At 41.8% G+C, this 15,957-nt stretch overlaps 1 protein-coding gene across 1 annotated transcript in view; it reads right to left on the bottom strand.

Annotated features, from left to right (window-relative positions):
• The window catches only part of Btc (betacellulin), a 40,993-nt gene extending 33,979 nt beyond the window's left edge, over nucleotides 1–7,014 (bottom strand). Inside the window, exon 1 of the mRNA XM_036201685.1 lies at nucleotides 6,657–7,014. Coding sequence (XP_036057578.1) covers nucleotides 6,657–6,720 — 64 coding nt within the window. The 5' untranslated portion in view covers nucleotides 6,721–7,014. The remainder of the gene's footprint in view (nucleotides 1–6,656) is intronic.
• Between the last annotated feature and the right edge of the window lie 8,943 nt (nucleotides 7,015–15,957).

Raw genomic sequence — 15,957 nt, 5'->3', positions numbered from 1 at the left:
GTTTAAGATCAGTCTATGACGTCCAGAGTAATGCTAGTCACAGACCGAAGTAAACACCTGTTCCAAAGGTCTTTATCAAATCAACTCTATCAGCCAGGAAAGTCCAGCTCAGGATCATGGGAGGGCAGCTTATCTGGGGGGACTGAAGAGCCAGACCCTCTCAAATACATGAAATAGCCAAAGATGACAGAGGTGCAGAGAGAGGCAACTAAGTGATGGTGAGAAGACAGCTGTGATGAACTTCAGTGTTTTAAAAAGTAATAATAATAAGCCAAGAATATGTGATTCCAGTGTCAATTTTTCTGCTTTAGTGTTGCATGACATCCCTGGCTTTTAGCATCCTATCTGTCCCAATCTGTCCCATTCAGCAATGGATGCTCATTGACTAAGACTCAGTCACTCACTTCACACTTTAAAATTCATATTCAATAAAGCCAGAAACCTGGATTTATTACATGATCCCTGTATCTATACTCCTCCTATACAATGGGGGTATAATGGCACTAGGTGGATATGTTGTATAGAACAAATAAATTGTAAGTCTTTTAGACCAGTGCCTGCCCTGTACAATATTACTGGTTGCCTACTACTTTTGTGCTGAAACCCAAATAGGATAATAGGTAAAGAAATAATTTTGTAAAGATCCCCAAAGTCTAAAGAGTAGCAATGCTGGGATTCCAACTAAAGATCAAGACAAGATCTAAGTACACAACAGCATCCTGTGTCTATCAGAAGCCCAGAGAGCAGACCACTAAGAAGATACTCAGGAGGAAGTCAAGTCCAAGTCCACCAAACTTCTTCATTCAGCTCTGTAGACGGTCGCTTGGCCTTGCTCCTGGCTGTTCTATCCTGGGTCCTTTCCTGCTCTGGCTAAGCTCAGATCATGGAGCTCACTCCAAAGAAGAGAGGATAAAAGTTCATGAGCCATGAGTTTAAAACTAGGTGACTGGTGCCTCTACCATCTTCGTGTGTGATTTAGAATAAGTGACAAATTCTCCAGCACTACCAAGTCCAAGAAAAGCAGCCTCTAAAGCAAATCTATTTCAGTATTCACAGAGGATACCAAAGGTGTATTTTTTTGTTTTTTTTCTATAGACTATCACCAGAAATCCATGGATATAACTTTATTATCCACTATTGGTGAAAAGCATTGATCTAATCCAACAATAGGTCAATCATTTTTGATGAACCACAGGGGACCGCCTCAAGTCCACTGCCTTCCCCTTCCTCACATAATCACTTCTTTTTCTTTCCTTGGTGTTAGATATTAAATCCAGGGCCTCCAACATACTGGACACTGAGGCATACCCCAAATCTCCAAAGACTTATTTTGAAAAGTTCTTTTGACCAATCACTTCTTCCCTAGAACTCAACCTATGAGACAGGGACAGTAAGTTTGAATCTTCAACAAAGAACAGAAGAAATGATCTTACTTCTTGTGAAATAAGAACATTTTTGCAGAAGGCTCCTTCGCCCCCTCCAGCAACAGGCCCACATAGTAAGAGATGAAGAAACATGTCCTTCAGCATCTCTGAGCTATGGCCTCTGTTTTGTGACATGAAATCAAAAGATTTACTTGACCTTGCTGCATTTTTTAAATTAATTAATTAATTTATTTATTTATTTTACAGCCTGGCCAAAGGTTCCCCTCCCTCCTCTTTTCCCAGTCCCTCACCCCTCAACCCTCCCTCTGTTCTCACCCACCACTTCTGTTTAGAAAAGGGCAGGTCTCCCATGAGTATCAACAAAACATGGCTTATCAAGTTGCAGAAAGATTAAGCATCTCTCCATGTATTAAGGCTTGGCAAGGCAACCCAGTATGAGAAGTAGGGTCCCAAAAGCCTGTAAAAGAGTAAGAGACAGCCCCTGTTCCCACAAGAGGACCAAGCTATACAACTATAACACATATGGAGAGAGCCAAGGGACTTGCTGCATTTTCAGTGGGGGCATGCTCACCAATAGCCATGTTCACTTACCCATTCATTTAACTACTTATTTTGAATTATTTTATGTCAGGCATTCTTTATGCAATCCTTCATGAGCAAACAAGGCCAAATAATAATCTCATAATTTTGAAAAGATGAAAATGTTCTATTAGTAACCCATTTCTTTATACAACCCATGCCACCCTTTCAAACAAGAAAATTGAATATGAACACTGCTGTACTTTCCAAACTCATTCTGTAATTCATGTCACTAACCCAGTCAGTAAATAACAATCCACATATCCTTCAAAAATGTAAAGAATGAATGAAAGTATTTCATGGTCAGTTGACTTGAACAGCTGATAAACAAAATAGGCAACTACTTAATTGATATGGATTCAGATTAAATACCCCAACTCTCTCCATCCATCTAAAAATTTCTCTCTTATTTCTTTAAATTCTCATCACTAAAGACTCACCTAAGCTACTGAGATTTTTTTTTTTTAAGATACACTCATTAGCCTTAGAAAGCATACTCATTGTAAGCATTCTAAACGTAAAGGGCAAGGCTATCTACATGAGCAGCATAAAGAACTAGGAAATCAGTTCACTGCATCATGGGTGAGTCCCTGGACACTTTTAACAACTCCGCAAGTTAATAAGTGTATCAAGTTCTCCATATAAACAGTGAATGTAGAGCATCTTGACAGGAGACTGAGAACTACTTCACCTGAAGAATTTTGTGCATGTTATATTAGATGACTTAAGAATGGTTTTGGCTTTATAACTGGGTGATGAAAATTAAGTACTTGACAGATCAGACAGCATTTGATGTGCAAACCTTAGAGGCATAAGTCAAAACCTATTCTCTTCCTTAAAGTTTTTTGTCTCCTATCTGGGGAACAAGCACTCTGCGTTGGAAAGTGTTGTGCAAATACATTCAAGCATGGCCATCAATTATGTAGGCCTTTTTCATAAAAAGTTATCAATCTATATCTGTTGAATACATGACAGATACAGGATATGACCTCATTCCCACCCTCCAAAGTTTTCACTCATGAAAAACAACACATCATTATCAAGATGTAATGGTGAGAGCAAACATGTTATCTGTAACCTGACATTTACTTACAGATTTAGATGTAATATTATTATCATTAGTTCTGTTCTTTCATTAGTACATTGTAAATTCATACTTTTTTTTTTAATGGCTTGAGGGGGAATGTCAACCACAGCCATTGTTGACATAGGATACTTTGTGCAGTGTACATTCAAAGTATCTGTCATGAGTGCTAGCTTTTGAAATACAAGCCACTGGGAAGTCAAAAGTAGCACTTACTGAAGTTTAACAAGACCAGGGATCACCCAAATCAGGCTTAGTTCTCACGGTCCGCCTCTCCACAGCAAGCAAATGCAAACAGGCCTGGAGTGACATCACTACAGGCTGTTCCCTTCTTTTGGCAAGTAAGAACTCGGGGTGGACTTTTGTCACTTAAAAGGTCATACAGGACGTAGATTCGACTCCATCCTCTCACCTACAATTCTAAGAGATAGGACTAATTCCACTGGGCCCATTTCTCAAACACAATGACGAGGCTAAAAAGGCTGTATTCAGTATCTCTCCTTGAATGATGCCCTCTCAACCACGGAATTAGATTTCAATCAGCAGCTGAATTTGATTGACAATTAAGAGAATTTTATACAAATGAGGAATCAAAGTCAAGATTATACAGATGAGGAATCAAAAAGTCAAGATTATTCAGATGAGGAATCAAAGTCAAGATGTCCACTGGCTCTATAAAAATGATTTGGGGCAGCTTCAGTAAAATAAAACCAAAATGATGTGTATAAAAGATATTAAGTACACATATAAATATATATTTACACATATAGATCTATAATCTATGTTAAATTTATTTGTATTATATGAAACTAATTGTTTTGTGCTATACTTCTTTTTTTCTATCTCCAACACACTTTTTCTTTCATAAAATCCCTAAAGGGAGTATCATCTGATTTTCATATATATTAGAATGGTAATTAACCCTGTATAGATCAATCTTCCAAATGCCCAGTAGCTTTAGATGCATCTATACTTAAAACGCATTCCTATTAAGCTATTCCTAACTCATCATATATTACTTTCTGTATTTTTTGTGTGAAGAATGTGATGATGGAAACATAACACCCCATCATTTTACAAATGAAGAAAATGATGTTGAAAAATTTGTAACGTACAGGTATCCTAGAGTCACAGAAGAGCAGGGGTGGAGCCAGGCCTCCCACCTGCTCAGCGACAGTGTGCAGTGTTCTTACCACTGTCCCACAGGTCATGTCACACATCACATCCCACTGCTCACAGTCTTTGCAAAAGTAAAGTGACATATGGTTTAAATTAGGAATGGTACTTGAAGTCTATGTGTGATAGAAGTAGGAATGCTTAATGGAAACAGTGATGCCAACAAATTACATCCCTTGGCACGTTGCAAGCATGTAGGGGATGTAGAGACAGAGTCCAAGCTCCCAAACCATCAGTCCTCTAGGAGGTTTCCCTAGATGACTATGCATTTAGGTTTCCCTGGGTGTACTGCAACACTGGGTTAGAGGACTGCTTTTTTCATTTGTGTCCTTTGACAGGTTGGGGTATGAAATCGACTGTGACAGTAAAGGGGGAAATGCCCATCAGCCCTGAAAGATCATTTCTTTCCTCACTCTTCTGGTCCAGCAACATAGCTCATGCTTAACTCATACTCTCAAGACAGTCAAGCTGTTTTAGCCCATTGTCCAGTCTCCTCCCACACTGCACACTAATGCCAGTTTTATCTCCTCTGATTCATTGTTTACATCCTCCATTCATGCGTTGTAATTGAGTTTGTTTAACTACCTATTGATTTCTGATCAAATAGTTTAATTTGACTTGTCTTTTTGGTTCTTCATAATCTGTTTACATTTTCTCTCAACCCAATTGCTTCTTTTTCCGGTAGAGAATTGCCACCAAACCAACATCCCTTTACTAAATGCTCTTGCCTTGCCCACTCCTACTCCGAGTTCCTCTCTTTCCTCAGATTCTCCCAGTACTCATACATATCCTCCATGCAGCTCCTTGTCACCATTCCATATACAGTGTGGAGCTCTCCCTTCTCTGCTTATCTGAGCTTTCCCCTAATTGTTCTGTATTGTCAGACTGGCATTCCTGACTCAACAGAAGCACTTTAAGCTCAAGAACCACATCTAAGAGTCTCCTGAACAGTCTTATAGCCATTTCTCATGTGCTTTAGCATCTTGTTCACTCTAACAAGATGAAGGCCTTGTCTACGCGATAGTCCAGACAAGAGAGAGGATGGGAGAACCAGTTGCATCCAGGTGATGCTGATAATGGAATCGGGGCTTCCTCTGGACCTCCTTCTCAGGTGGATCACTCTTCTTGTTCCACATCACTCTACACTGGGTGAATATGAACTGCTGCTTCTGTGCAGGCTAAGCCAGTCCATTCTCCCTAACCTGGGTCCCACATCCAATCCACCTGCCACCAGGTTGACGAGCATTTTACCTTCCTCCCCCTGCTGAGATACAGCCAAATGAAATTTCCACTTAGAACCATCCATTTGGCCACCTTGGGAGACAGGCTCATCTCTTTTCACAGGTGGTAGGTAGCCTTTTTCCAGGCTTGAGAGAAGGTTTAATGGCACAGTGACACTTGCAGGCCCCCCAATGTCTCAACAGTCCTTACACTCCACTTACGGCTTGAAAACTATCACTAGTGTCCCTTCCCTTCCAGCAACCTCAGGGACCTCGAAGCAGAGGTCTTAAGATGGCTAGACTGTCGTCTTGTCCCCTACTCAGAGAGTAGAGGGCAGGGTGCCACCTGAAGCTCCTGCTGTCCTTCCTGAGTTCTGCTTCCTGGGCACCAGCCTCTCCTCTCTTCCCACAGCGGAAATCACAGCAGTGATTTCTCAACCAACTGGCCTTAATTTTCCAAATAAAGAGAAACATCTCCTCTTGTGACTTCTTAAAAATAGGAAACAACAGGTCCTAAGTGAGACAGGTTCTCTTTTTCTTTTTTCATTTATATTTGCTTAATTGTCGTGAATGGAAGAGTCACAGAAATGTCTCAGAAGAGAGCATTTTTCCCTCCAGCTTCAGCTACTCCCTAATTGAACAAGAAAAAGGAGAAGGGGGAAAGGGTGTGTGTGTGTGTGTGTGTGTGTGTGTGTGTGTGTGTGTGTGTGCGCGCGCGCGCGCGCGCGCTCCTGGCCACTGCTAGTCTCAACAGCGGTCCTGTCTCTCACACATTCCTGGAAAAACACACACACACACACACACACACACACACACACACACACACACACACACACACACACAGCTGCATGTTGCCCCTCTGCTGGTGCATGAAAGGAGTTCCCTCCTCTGCCTCCTGCTGGTATCCTTCTGAGTGCAAACTCCCTTGTTTCTGCCTCACCCACCGGCTATGCGCCTCCCGGTGCCCGCAGAGACCTCCTCCAGGCTCTGCTCCTGGCACACCGCACTGGCAGTACCACCTGAGCGCAGCCCAGCAGCGGCCCGCAGGGTCCCTTCCGCCCTGAGGCCTTGCGCACAGCCCGGGAAGCCTCCAGCAGGTGCAAGCGAGAGGCGGGATCTTAGCTTAGCTGTCTCCCTCTTCAGATCAAGGTTCGCACGACGCCAGCACTCTGTCTTTCCTCCTGATCTGCAGCTCCCAGAAGGGACACTTACCCAGGGCAAGAACCAGGAGAAGCGGCAGGGAGCTGACGCCGCTGCCCGGGGCGGCCGGGTCCATCAACCGTGCTGTGCCGGGGCAGGGCAGCCCCTGGAAGAGTCTCCCTGCTCCTTCTTCTTGCCCTCACGGGCCCCGGCACCGAGAGGGTGCTTGGAAACTAATCCCTGAGCCAGGAGGAAACGAAACTACGCAGCAGGCAGCCTGGCTACAGGGCAGGGAAACACCAGGGCGGGCAGCCAGAGGGCTCCAGTGTCGCCCAGGGCTGGGAGCCTCCTATTTATCCTGGAGCCTTCTGCACACACCCCCGAGAGGCGCACCACTTGGTGCTGGTAGCCTGCACGCTGCTCCCACCCAGCTGCCCCACACCCATACCCACACCCAAGGACATACTCAAGATGGCCATAGGGCCAGCTCACCCACTCCCCCTGCTGGGTCTCACCTGACTGTTCATTTATCTCCCCCCTGGGGGGAGTAAGCAAGGTAAAGTGGGACCAGACGAATGGCAAAAGATGAACCTGCAGCCAGCTTGTGGCCTCAACTCATGGAGCCCTCTGAGGGAAAATCAGAGCCAAACACTTGTGGAACTCTCCATCTGGCTATGGCTGGAGTTAAAGAGACCAGAGCCAAGTTCACTGAAAAAACTCAGGAGTTAAAGAGACCAGAGCCAGAGCCAAGTTCACTGAAAAAACTCGGGAGTTAAAAGAGAACAGAGCCAAGTTCACTGAAAAAAAAAAAAAAAAAAAAAAAAAACCCTCAGGCATTTGACAGTTGACACAGAAAGGCAGTTTCTCAAGACTCATAGCTGTCTGTCAAATTCTTAAAGGTGACAGCTCAGTTTTCAGTATCTTCTATTAATTTATTAACTTTTATTTATTGATTAACGAACTCTTTAGTAAGATTTTTAGCTGACCCAAATCTCCTTCGTGTTGCCACTGCTTGTGGTGGCGCATTCCTGTAATCCCTTAGGGTTGGGGCAGAATAACAGCAAGACCTCAGGGCCAGCCTGGCCCACATAGCACAGCTTTAGCTCAGAGACTAACAAACACATCAACTATGTACACAGATAGATGAAAGAACTTTATCTATGTTTTATTTATCCATTAGATTTCATTTATCTATCATCTAGCCTCTTAATTTTAGTTGGATCTTTCTAAATAAGACTTTTGTTGGGGGGGGGGCTTGTATCTTGTCCCTACTTCATCATGCCTGGTTATGGGAAGTTGTTATGCACCAAAGCAGTTTCTGGAACCCAAAAACAGGCTCAACAGCCTTCAAAGAGGGAAAAGAGCTTCCAGTTTTCCCTTATATTATAAACATATTTGCCTCTGAAATGGCAATATATAAAAGCCACCCATCTTCAAAAGCTGCATTTCTGACATCCAAGAGAACAATAAACATCTCTTGCATGTGAAATGTAAGTCAAGCATCTGCCCCTTCTTTCCCATCCCATTGTATAAATTAAGCAAGTGACATTTTGTTTCTAAACCAATCCTAATTATCTTAGTGCTTTAGGCAACTAACGTATCTGGAAGGATGAAAATCGGCTCTTCGGTTTTTAGATCCATCCATTCTGGTTTCCCCCTTAGAGCCCTGGGAAAGAGGGCTTTCTGCGGGAGAGGGTGGAGTCTAGAGCATCTCAGGGCTGGGGGATAGAAGGTCATGCACCACAGATGCAAAGGGCAGAGTAGAGGAAGCCAGTGGGTTTCAGAGTCACCATCACTGGCTCAGCACTTCTCCGTCCTCTCTTCTTCCTGGCATCGTCTCCCTCTTATATCAAGGCATTCTCTGAGATGCACCATAGTCAGCATCTGTGGTCCTACTGCTGACAGACTCCTTCCGTCCTCTTATCCCATTCCCCTATCTGTGAATATAAATTAAAAAAAGAAAGCACACCTAAGCAAGCACACTATATATTTGTTGAGAATTATAAAGGGCCAAGACATGATACATGTATTTAGCATTCCAGACATTCAAATGGTAAATTAACTTTTTCAGGCCACTAGAGGATGAAATAGTGTAATTTAATATACTAACTAGGCCAGATAAATTAGTATCTTTCCATGAGAGCTTTATTTACTGACAGAAATAAAATAAATGCTCCCAAGAATATGTCCTCTAGAATTCCTAGTCTCTTCAAGGTCAAGAGAATTTCCCTTCCTCTTTTCTGCCCTCTTCCTTTTCCTTCTTCCCTCTCCTCCTTCCTTCTCTTCCTCCCCCTCCCCCTTCCCCTCTTCTTCTCCACCGCCCCCCCCCAACTCTCTACTTGTTTATGGAGGAATTTAAATCTGAAATCCAAACTTTAGTTTCAGACAGCTGGAGGTTTAGCTTTGATCTTCCTGTGTCCTTATTCTTCTAACTAAGGTGTGTCTCAAGACTTCAGATTGCATGCTGGACTGTAACCAAAGAGGGATAGCTCAGTGTGGCACAGGAGTCACAAAATAGAACTTGCATTCACCACGCTAGACATTGTTTGGATGAGGTCATCCCTGTGGCAGGCTTAGTCAGGCACAACCAGCTCTCCCAAATCTGGTATGAGACTCAAGAAGATTCCTGTGAAGGGCCTTAAGCACCAACCTTTTCCTCTTCCCACACAAAGTAGCCTCCATCCAGAACATTCCTTCCCCTCTTCTGGTCAAGACAAAATAAGCCACAACACATAAACAGACACACATGATGATGCAAGGAAGATTCCAGAATGTGTTTATTCTAGTCAACATAGTCTCCAGATTTTGACTATAGACCATAGATTCAGTAGTCTGGGGAGGTTTTTGAGTAACAATCAGTATGGCTTAATTCAATAAGAGTAGCATCTTTTTAAAATATATTGTTTTGATATAAGAATGAAATAAATTTTATAAAGTATTGAGTTACTATCTAATAAAATACTGATTAAAAAATCACTGTTCAAATGTTCTATTTCCTTGGTTTATGTTGAATTATTCTGTGGAGGATTCCCTTCTGTTTTGCTTTGTCTGTCTTCTTCTTGCCCATTTTAGCATACCTTCCTGTTCAGTGTTTTGGGGAATCTACCATTTTATACAATGCTTGTTTGGCTCGCTATCTTTTCTAAAGAGCAGCTTAATCAGACTTGAATGGATCTCAAACATACTCACCCATGGGATGTTAAATCTGATAGTTTTGGTTCACTTTTATTCTTTCCTTTAATCAAAGTATTAATGCTATAGAAAGAAAAATCCTCTGTTAAAAGGGGGAAGAGGGGTTGGGGATTTAGCTCAGTGGTAGAGCGCTTGCCTAGCAAGCCCAAGGCCCTGGGTTCGGTCCTCAGCTTCGGCAAAAGAAAGGGGGGGGGGGTTAAATTAAGCAAGCACCTGAGGAGCACAACTTTCAGTTCTCTCTGTGACAAGGCCCCAGCATCCCTCACTAATATGCCTGCAAACATAGTTTGCTTTCACATCCTCCCACCAGTACAGATACTCCTGTGGGTGGGATAACACGGGTGGAACATTAGGAACCACTCACTGGTTTATGACTCTGTTCAAACTGGAGCCCAGGTCACCAAATGGATGAGTCACAAATTATTCACCTCTCTAAGCCTCCGTTTCCACATCTATAGAATGTAACAGTAATGACTGGCATAGTTTTCATGGCACACATTGATAGATACCTCTGAGGCCAAAGGCTAGTTATTAGAAATTATCCAGTGAATTATGATTGCTATGTAATTAAACTTTTGAAGGGTCATGGAGAAAGCAAAGAGGAGTTCGTTTTCTCATTAATAGTTGAGCTGGAGTGAAGGAAATAACAGAGTGAAGGCTGTGCCGAGATAGTACACCGAGTTAAGATTCTTTGGATCTGGGTACCATTGTAACTCCTCACACTCCCTTGGCCCTCTGGCCCTCTTCTCCATCCCTTCCCATTCATCCATTCTTGATTTCATTTCTCCTTATTAAGAAGGTAGCATATGACCTAGAATACAATATTTTACTAAGCAGTGTCTTAGTTAGGTTTCTATTACCATAAGTGAATACCATAGACTTGATGATAAATGAAGAATGCAATTTTATTTATTTCGCTGAGAGTTCTGACAACTGGGGTATCCAAGAGTATAACAGCAGTAGACGATGAAGGTCTTCTTCATAAGATGTTAGGTGGCATCAAGTGACAAGACAGAGCATGCATTGCTTGGACCTCATTTTCTGCTTACAAAGCCACAAATACCATTGTGACCTCATGAAACCCTAATCACCACTCAGGAGACCCACCTTAACATAGAATTAGCATAAATAACTTTCTAACACATGAACTTTTGTTAAAAGCATTCAAATCACAGAATTATTCCCCTGGCCCTGCAAATGCATGCCCCTCTGCCTACTTAACGTCAGAAGTTCCAAAGTCTTAATTCAATTCAGCACTAATTTAAAAGTCTAAAATCTAGAGTCTCATTTGAATTAGATGTGAGATTCAAGACTGGGTTAATCCTGTGGCAAATCATGCCAGCTCTGAGCCTATGAAATCAACAGAAGTTATGTACCTGCAAAATACAGTGATGAGACATCCTTATTCCAAATAAGAAAAGGCCCATGAACTCCAAAACTAGACAGAGAAAATAACACTGTCTCATATAAGAGAGCAGTCTCATTTGACTCCATGCCTCACACATCCATCTCTGAACCCTTCCTGGGTTTGCCCATGCTTCAGCTCACTCAAGATAGAGCTTCCTATCTGAAACTCTCCAAAACTGCCACTGTATCTCTATAATCCTGGATTCTCAGAGACACTCTCATGTCCAAAGTTCCAGGAGGCATTGCTCTAGAAAGGGTTGTGTGTAGAGGTTCAACCCTTACTTCAGTGTTCTGCCTGAGTCTCTGGGGATCTCTGGGCCATCACAACATCCACTGAAATATATGGGGAGGAAGGCAGGCCCTTACAGCTCTTGCATTCTTCAGGCCTGCAGAATACATGCCATCTACCTGGGCACTGTGCAGAATACAACCACTGCTTCCTTCCAGAGCAATGAGTGGGGTCTCACATTACTAACAACTAGAGCAGGAATGATTTAGAGCAGACTTGGGGTAGCAGAGATCTGAGGCTCTCATGTGAAGTGAATTCATGTAGGGTACCCTGGGTTAATGTCTTGAAGACATTCTGCCCACCTACTGCTTTGGTCTGTGATGAGAAGGACACACTTGCAGGTCTCTGAAATGCTTAACAAGTTAACAATGCTGAGGATTTTCCAAATCTTTTTTTTCTCTTTCCCTTTTTATTATAAACTCATCTTTAAGTTATTTCTTTGCCCTCTCATTTTTTTCTTTAAGGCATTAAAAGCAACTGCACCATATGGCCTGAACGTTTTGCTCCATAAAATTTTCCCTGTACCAAATATTCTATCTTAACTGCTCTAAAGTCCTGCATTCCACAAAGTCCGAGAAATCAGACACAGTGCAGTTAAGTTCTTTGAAGCTTTCTAACAAAGTAGACTTTAATCCAATACTTTGTTCCTCAGTTCCACTTGAGATCTCGATCTCATCAGAACCTCATTGATTATCTGCATTGCTGTCCTCTGAGAAGGTCCAGGCTCTCCAAGGACCCTGAAGAATCTCACCATAACCCTCCTCAGTTCACAGCTGCTCCAGCCTCTACCCATGACCCAGTTCCAACATCAGTATTCAATGAGATTAGAGCAAAGTGAACAGAATACTAAGTTCCCAAAGCTTTACCCGGCATCCCCCCATCCCCCATCTTTCCACAGCTTCATAGGTAAATGAAAGAGAAGGAGAAAATGGCACAGAGATGGGGAGTTTTAAATTTTAAACAACTCTTCAAAAGATATTTCTTAGAAGAAGAATGGAATTTTAAAAATTAAAGGAATGGAATAAAATACATTTAAATTTGAAGCATGGTCATGTCTTAGTCTTCCCTTGTTTTCAGGAAAAACCATCAATATTCTTAATCTGATGACTGATCTCAATTGTGAACTTGATGGTATCTGGAATCCCTTAGGAGACAGATCCCAGGGCATGCCAGTGAGGGGTTGTCTTGATTAGACTAATTGAGGTGGAATGACTCACCCATGGATGGCACCATTCCCTGGCTGGGGTCTTTGACTGTAGAAAAAAGGAGCACACAAGTGTCCACCTGTCCTCTGCTGCTGTACTGTGGATGTGATGTGACCAGCAGCCTTAAGAGCCAGCTGGCACCGGGCGGTGGTGGTGCACGCCTTTAATCCCAGCACTCAGGAGGCAGAGCCAGTCAGATCTCTGTGAGTTTAAGGCCAGCCTGGGCTACCAAGTGAGTTCCAGGAAAGGTGCAAAGCTACACAGAGAAACCTTGTCTCGGAAAAAAAACAAAAAAACAAACAATAAAAGAGCCGTCTGGCTTGACTCTCCTGCTGCAGTGGGCTGCGTTCTGAACTGTAAGCCCAAACAAACCCTTTCTCCCTTCTGTTGCTGTTGTTAGGGAATTTTATCACAGCAACAGAAGAAACAAAAGCATTTATTTCAGCTTCAGTGAAATTATGATTCTCCAAAACAATTTAGTTATGATTAATCTAACCATCTTGAGCATTCAAGCTTTTTCCACAGAAGATAATGTGTTCCTTCAATGATATCTTTAAGCTGATTTTTTATTTCCCTGAACTATTTATTTAGCCTGGAACTATTTATCATCTGCCTATAGATACAATGTCCTAACTATTAAAACTGATTAAAATATTCAGAAATTAGTTTGACATGCTACACCTGGGATGGTGTAATGGTTAAGAGAACTGACTAGTCTTCAGAAGACCAGAGGATGAGGGTTTAATTCCCAGCATCTTCATGGCAGTTCACAATTGTGTGTAGCTCCAGTTCCAGGGAATCTGGCATCCTCTTCTGGCCTCCGTGGGGCACTACATGCATGTGGCATACATACATACATACATACATACATACATACATACATACATACATAGTGCAGGCAAAACACTCACAAACATCAAATAAAATCAATAAATTTTTTAAAAGATGTGATACCTATAGAAAATTCTTATATTTTGTCTATATCTTTAAAGCATATTAAAAGTTCCTACTGATGTCCCCACTAATAACTACAAACAACTTTTAATAATTTCATCCTTGGGATTAGCACATAATAATCATTCATATAAAGTTATTGTTAAAATGCAAAGGCACATACTCCATAATGCAAAGGAAGTATAAACTAGAAAATCAAGAAGTACAAACTATATGAAATAAAGTCACAGTTGTTCTCTGTGCTGATTGGATTTAAACACAACTAAGAGACCCTCTGGGTTGTCTGTGAAGGCATTTCCAGGAAGGATTGAGTAAAGGGAGAGGAGTCATTTTAAGAGCCTGCCCCACAGTGGTTAGGTTGTGGTCCCGCTCTAAAGAGGCACAAGACAAGCCATGCTGCCTGCTTCCCTTCCTTTGCTTTTGGAAGGTAGCCATTGCCATCAGAGCCCATCTTCAGTCTCACAATGTGGACTACCAGCTGCTGCAAGAATCCCCCATGCCCTCGAGTCAGAATGGGATTGCTAAGATATCCAGCATCCTGGACAGAGAATGACCTGGTTCTTAGTGACTTCAGTGTGCAATAGTCATTGTTGGGTTACCCAGTGTGTAGCATGAAAGCCAACCTAATAAATTTCCTTTCATAGCATATATCCAGTCCATTGGACTGTTTGTCTGGAGAATCTCAGCTAATATATCCTCTAAATGTGTTTTATAGAGTTTGAAGCCCCTTTTCTCTATTCAGGAATCCCATCAAGATTCCACAAAGCATATCATTGTGATGTCACCCCATAGTAACTTCTTGGCAATAATGGGTTCTCTAATTATGTTTTTCATGGTCTTTATAGTTTTGAAGAGCACTTTTAAGAAAGTAATTTTCATTCGCTTACTAACTAGCCATCTACATTTGCACAAGTTATTTGATTCTAAAATTGCCATTGATGGGAAAACTAGACATCTGGGATCATATATAAGTAACAAACTTCTTACCACAATGGAAACAATCAGTAATACGAGGAGACAACCAATAAAATGGGAAGAATATTTCATGGTCATTCACCTGGCAAAGGACTGATACCCAGGTATATGCAAGCAGCTCAGAAACTGAAAATCACTAGTCCAATTAAAACATGAGCAAATGACTTGAGTAGACATTTTCCAAAAAGTAAAATACAAATAGTCAATAATATATAAAAATGTTCAATATTACTAGCTATCAAAGCAATATAAAGCAAAATCAACTGGGTATCATCTTACCCTAGCTAGGATGGTTATTAAAAAATATGCAAAATGAAAAATTACAAATGCTGGTGAGGCTTAGGAGCAAAAGAAACCCTCCTAGTCACTGGTGAGGATAGACATTAGTCCAGCCACCACAGAAATTAGTGTGAGTCTTCTTCTTTCCCACCTCTAGATACTTCACATACAGTCCCATCAGTGACTAACAGATGTTTTAACAGAGGAAACTGAGGGGAGGGGTTACAGGCATCCAGCCTACAGAAGGTATTTTGGAATTTTGAATTATACACACTTAACTTGGTCACCTTTTTTCTTTTTGGTAGACTTTTTATTTGAAAACAGTTTAGATTTACCCAGAAGTTACAAAAACAGCAAAGTTTCTATATCTCCTAAGTCCAGTTTCTCCTACTAAGAATGCCTCGCCTTAGTATTGACAGCTTTTCAAACTTGTTAGGTCTTTTATTGAATATTCCTCCAGGTGGTTCTCCTTTGCTCTTCTCATAGTTAGATAAGGTTTATAGACATGGAGGCAGAAGGCTTCAATACTGAGACATCATATCACACCATAAGATGGCTACAAGATGTGAGCATGGCTGATACTGACCTGATCACCTGGATGTGATCATTTTGTCAGGTTTTTCTATTTCCAAGTCACTCTATTCCTGCTTGCTGCCCTATGCTGCATTCTACAGGAAATTCTCTAGGTCCAATCTGTCCTTGAGGGATGCAGACATTTGTCTCTCCTGTTTGAGTGTGGAGTATCTAGGCACATTTGAATTATTTTTGCAGATATATAAATATATATATTGGATCTAGACTCAACTAAGAGACCCTCTGTGTTGTCTGAGAAGGCATTTCCAACAATATATCATATATATATATGTAATTGTTCCAGCGTGTATTTGAGTTGAGCACTCATCAATTTATCTTACACTTAGGTTATAACCCAAGACAGCTTGGCTCTCTGTCACCAGCTTCTGAACACAAGCTCCTTCCTTGCTCTTGATTGCAGTCACATGTGGAACATGGGCTGCATTGGAGGGATGATACCCCCAACTAGAAGCAGTGTGTTTGCAAAAAGCTAGTCAAG

Source organism: Onychomys torridus, chromosome 10 (genome assembly GCF_903995425.1).
Source record: "Onychomys torridus chromosome 10, mOncTor1.1, whole genome shotgun sequence".
NCBI classification, from domain to species: domain Eukaryota; kingdom Metazoa; phylum Chordata; class Mammalia; order Rodentia; family Cricetidae; genus Onychomys; species Onychomys torridus.
This window is presented reverse-complemented; position numbering and strand designations above follow the sequence as displayed.